Source organism: Arabidopsis lyrata (genome assembly GCF_000004255.2).
Source record: "Arabidopsis lyrata subsp. lyrata unplaced genomic scaffold ARALYscaffold_728, whole genome shotgun sequence".
NCBI lineage: Eukaryota > Viridiplantae > Streptophyta > Magnoliopsida > Brassicales > Brassicaceae > Arabidopsis > Arabidopsis lyrata.
The window spans coordinates 1-4,797 of record NW_003302090.1 but is presented as its reverse complement, the minus strand read 5'-3'; the positions used below and the strand labels follow the sequence as shown (position 1 = coordinate 4,797).

The 4,797-nt window shown below is 37.2% G+C and overlaps 2 protein-coding genes across 2 annotated transcripts; one reads left to right on the top strand and one right to left on the bottom strand.

Moving 5' to 3' along the window:
* The first annotated feature begins 171 nt into the window (after positions 1-171).
* LOC9298382 (ricin B-like lectin EULS3) lies at positions 172-2,652 on the top strand. The gene is made up of 4 exons (XM_002862260.2): positions 172-804; positions 1,214-1,336; positions 1,965-2,193; positions 2,436-2,652. Coding segments are annotated over exons 1-4 (957 nt in total). The 5' UTR covers positions 172-201; the 3' UTR covers positions 2,438-2,652.
* A 1,126-nt stretch (positions 2,653-3,778) lies between these two features.
* On the bottom strand, positions 3,779-4,793 carry LOC9298383 (bidirectional sugar transporter SWEET9; the record flags this gene model as incomplete). The annotated part of the gene is made up of 4 exons (XM_002862259.2): positions 3,779-4,143; positions 4,231-4,350; positions 4,436-4,597; positions 4,731-4,793. Coding segments are annotated over 4 exons (546 nt in total), but the record flags the coding sequence as incomplete, so codon positions are not given.
* Positions 4,794-4,797: the final 4 nt, after the last annotated feature.

Below are 4,797 nucleotides of genomic sequence, written 5' to 3'. Positions count from 1 at the left end.
CTTAAATAAGCCTAAATTTGTATAATTATCTATATCTATGTATTGATTAAAAAATCTTAAAATCTTATACTATTCGACAAAACGTGAATCCATAGTGTTGTTACCAAAACCCATGAGTGTAGCGACAAGTGTCCTTTGACATCCTTATAATTCTCGTCATCTCGGAAAAACTTTGTATCAACAACAAACATAAACATACTAATGGAGTTTCCACACCACCACCAGCATCAACGTCACCACCAACGCGACGACGGCGAAGACGATCGTCACTCCTTCGGGCAACCACCGCCACGCGTTGATGCTCCTCCACAACCTCATGGCCTTTACCAGTCACAACCTCATTTTGATCCCTACGCGCCTACTCCATCTCCGGCGCCTTACCGATCAGAACCTCAATTCGAACCCCACGCGCCTCCGCCTTACCGATCAGAGCCTTACTTTGAAGCTCCGGCACCACCGCCTGCGTTTGGTCATGTGAGTCATGTCGGTCACCAATCCTCCAACGAATCCTACCCACCGGAACACCACCGTTACGGAGGTTATCCACCGCCGTCTAATTCGATATTGGAAAGCCACGGAGACCACTCTGGCGTCACGCACGTGGCTCACCATAGCTCAAATCAGCCCCAATCGTCTCCTGGTGTCTACCACCGCCCTGATGAGAATCGTCTGCCTGATAATCTTGCCGGACTCGCCGGAAGGGCGACGGTGAAGGTGTATTCGAAGGCTGAGCCTAACTATTATCTGACGATCAGAGATGGTAAGGTCATCCTCGCTCCAGCCGATCCATCTGATGAAGCACAGGTGTGATCCAATGAACCATTGGCTTGTTGATGTGTTGATTCATATGCATCTCAATTTGTTCACTCATTTGAGAATCTGAGTAGTTTATGGTTATGCATAGCTTTCGAAATCTTCCTGTGTTGGAAGATTGAATCTTGTTGATTATGATTTAGAATGAAGAAACACGTTTCAATTGTTATCTACTCTGCTATTCTAGAATTTAGTTTTGTGGTTCAATTTCTCAGATCCTCTTGTTATGTTCATGTTTTGGCTTTGCATACAAAACCAGGATCATGTTGTATATATAGGCTATGATCCTGATGCTTCCATTGATTGATTATGTTAAAGTAGGACATTTTATTGTTGATCCTTGCATTGTTGATTTTGATGTATGTATTATCATACTCATGAAATGGTTTTGGATCCGCAGCATTGGTACAAAGACGAGAAGTATAGTACTAAAGTGAAGGACGCAGACGGTCATCCTTGTTTTGCTCTTGTAAACAAGGCTACTGGTGAAGCAATGAAGCATTCTGTGGGAGCTACCCATCCCGTAAGCTTTTCTTTCTTAGACGATGTCATTTTTGTCCTGTGACTTTCATTATTTTCAGTATGACATCTCAACGGGTCATACTGTTAGCTAAATGTTAGTTTTCATAACCTTCAACGGGTCTTGAAAAAAAGTTATTCATCATGTTATGAAAATTCTACATCACGACATTAGTCACCAACTAGGGAGTTTAAAAATAGGAAGAAAGGAAACAGAGAGGAGCATCAAGAGTTATGGGAATAGTTTTGGGGCTTAGAAACAGGGCCGGCCCATAGGTAAAGCCCATGAAGCAAGGGCTTTAGGCATCAAATAATTATAAGTAGTTTTAAGGGCATCAATTTTTAAAATGTTATTGTGGTCTAGTGGTTAGATTGAAGTCTTTTGTTGTACAGGTCATGGTTTCGAATCCCATACATTTTAAAACTTGTATTTTTTTTTTATAACAGCTTTTGCTAATGGGCCAAATTTTTTTTTGCTTTAGACACTCAAATAGTTTGGGCCGGCCCTATTGGAAAGTTTAGGGTCTCTAGAAGAAACTCTAACTACAGTCTGCTAATTTAGTTCTGTGCTTCTGCAGTGTGTTTTTCGATAGGCTTGATGTGCTTAAGCAATATTTTACTGGGTATTGCAGGTGCATCTGACTCGATATGATCCTGATAAGCTTGATGAGTCTGTACTATGGACAGAGAGCAAGGATTTGGGCGATGGATATCGCACGATAAGGATGATAAACAATACAAGGCTAAACGTGGATGCATATCATGGTGACAGCAAATCTGGTGGTGTCCGTGATGGCACGACTATTGTCCTCTGGGACTGGAACAAAGGCGACAACCAGCGCTGGAAGATCTTTCCTTTTTGTAAGCTTTTCCTAACCGTTTCTGCTTAGTTTTTAAATTGCTTGTCTTGCATCAAACTAGAGAGTAGAGACCATGAGGTAAACTCTGAAATGGAAATGGTCAAAACCAGAGCTAGATCTCTAATGAGCTAATGTATCGATGAATTTGACATTGTGGTTCGGTTCGATTAACTCCAAGAGTCTTAACTGATATGTTGAACCAGATAATTAACCTCTGTTTAACTGTATTATGAAAAACTGCAGGAAAATTGGTGTCTGGAGTGGTAAAAAGTGGTCTGTGTGTGTTTTATGAATAAGAAAGAAACAAAACTCAGATTTGTTCATTGTTTGTGTCTTTGTAAGACTTGATGGCATCTGTAATCTATCTTACTTGTATTCCAAAGTATGCGTTTTTATAGATACATACACTTGTGTACATGTGGTTTATAATTTGTTCTAGTCTATTTTGAGATCTTTCATTTTCGTTTTGTTCTAAAATTTCAAGAGTTGTAGTGAAAGGAAGAACAAACTCTCTCATAAATTTGTTAGAAACGTATAATGCGTCTGTCTTCTTCTTTGTTCCCTTTTTTTTTTAATTGTGAATTAGATAAAGGGATCACAGATTTTTATCGAATTATGTCGATTAGTTTATTTTAGTAGACTTCCGCGCACGTTTATTTGCATCTGTGATAGTTGTCTTTTCTTAAACTATGAAGGAGTATAATTTTTGCGTGGACTAAAAGTTAGTTTAATATTTTTACAATATATTTTAGGATTGGATTCTTATAAAGTACAGCAAATTATTGGAAATCTTCAACGTGGTTGAATTATAAGATTTTTAATAAAAGATAAATTTATCGAAGATCATCATTATAAATGATTAACATATCATCTGTAATCAAATTTTTTGTTTTTAACTATGTATGACAGACAACAATAAAAAAAAAAAAAAAATCCTTGCTAACGTAGACATGACATTCAATTTCTTGGTAGCTCAATAGGGCATCATAAAGCTGAACCAATCAGCTTGCTATTTGTGGCTGCGGAAAAGTGAGGTCCTTGCTGCATGAGTCAGACCATCACGGCACTTGCAGGCTACCAACACGTCCCAACGCAACCATTTATGACACGCTCAAGTCTTTTTTTTTTTGTGCCGACAAAAAAACTTGGTTATGGTAAAGATTTTTTGTTGTTAAAGGTTTTGATGGTAAGTGGGAGAAATTAGTGTCGACAATAATTTCACCTTTTACCAAAAAAAAAAATTAGTGTCGACAAAAAAAAAAAAAGTGGGAGAAATTAGTAAAAAGATGAATAAAATGGATCACATAAATGGGATGGAGATTATATAAGAATAAATTTGATTCTATTCAACTACATATTTGTTTAAGAAAAATTATAATTCAACTTTTTCAAGCAAAAATAATTATAATTTTTGTTCTTGTGGTTCCACTATAAATAATGAAATTTCATCAAAATAGTTTATAATTCCATCTGTTTCTCTAATTGTACAACCATTTGGATAAGATTGATTATTTTTCAGTTCCAAATGTCAAATCATTTTAAGTGATAGTTTAATGGAGCTTGGCTTAGCTACTCAACAACCCAAATAGTTAATACTAAATTATCATTTATCAAGGTTTGGTGATGATCAAAACAATTATAACATTGGTTTGGTTAGACCAACTCAAACTGACAGAACATAGAAATTAACGTTTATTCTTCAATCATACGATAACATCTCCCATGTATCTTCGCCATGCATGTTTTCCCTTCACTTCATTGGCCTAGCCGATCCTTCAACATTGTCTGATCTCACATCAGGCAATTCAACGGCCACGATCGGCACTTCGTTTACATCGGTTTTATTTGCAAGTTGGTTCTCTGTTGGCAAATCCGTTTTCGTGGAACCTTGATACATCATGTATAGTATCATCTGAGCTACACCGAATAGAAAACCGAGAATGTTTGGCATCTGAAGGCAAAGCAATATATAGACTTATTAGTAAAATAATTAGTTAAAATGTTAAAAGATGAATGTGGAAATGTAAATTAATATTACAGCGATGAACTTGTCTTTGATAAGAAGTCCATAAAAGAACCACATGACGGCGTTAAGAGTGAGAGACAAGGAGAGAAGAAACGGCATGTACTCCACACTTTTTGTCTTTATAACCTTCCTCTGCACACATTACACATCGTTTTGTCAAATTCCAAGTCATTATAATAACGGCATGATGTTTGAAGAAAAGCTGATGGATTATTACCATGACGCTTAAGGGAGAAGCAAAGACGGCGAGACTGTAAGCAGCACAAACCCATCCAACGGTCGAGACACGGTGTTGTTTTGGAACCAAGAGATTGACTAGAAGAATTAAGAGACCAAGTCCACCGATGTTGCATATCACTATCAACTTCAACGTGGATATCTGCCAAGTGTACATCCAGATTAATTAGTTGTAGATATATAAAGATTCATCAGAAGAAAGATTTTTGAAACTAGAGGTGCACCTACTAAAAATATCAACCATACTAAAAGTAGAAATATGTATTTATAGGAACCTTGGCCTCTCTTGGTGCATAAATGATATAGAGAAACAGGTAGGAGATTTCAATGAAACATCCAAAG

What these genes read in the sequence shown, in the direction of transcription:
- LOC9298382 (XM_002862260.2), top strand. Translation starts at nt 202, where the DNA reads ATGGAGTTTCCACACCACCACCAGCATCAACGTCACCACCAACGCGAC. An exon ending in ATCCATCTGATGAAGCACAG is followed by an intron (nt 805 to 1,213) that starts GTGTGATCCAAT and finishes TTGGATCCGCAG; the next exon opens with CATTGGTACAAAGACGAGAA. An exon ending in CTGTGGGAGCTACCCATCCC is followed by an intron (nt 1,337 to 1,964) that starts GTAAGCTTTTCT and finishes TGGGTATTGCAG; the next exon opens with GTGCATCTGACTCGATATGA.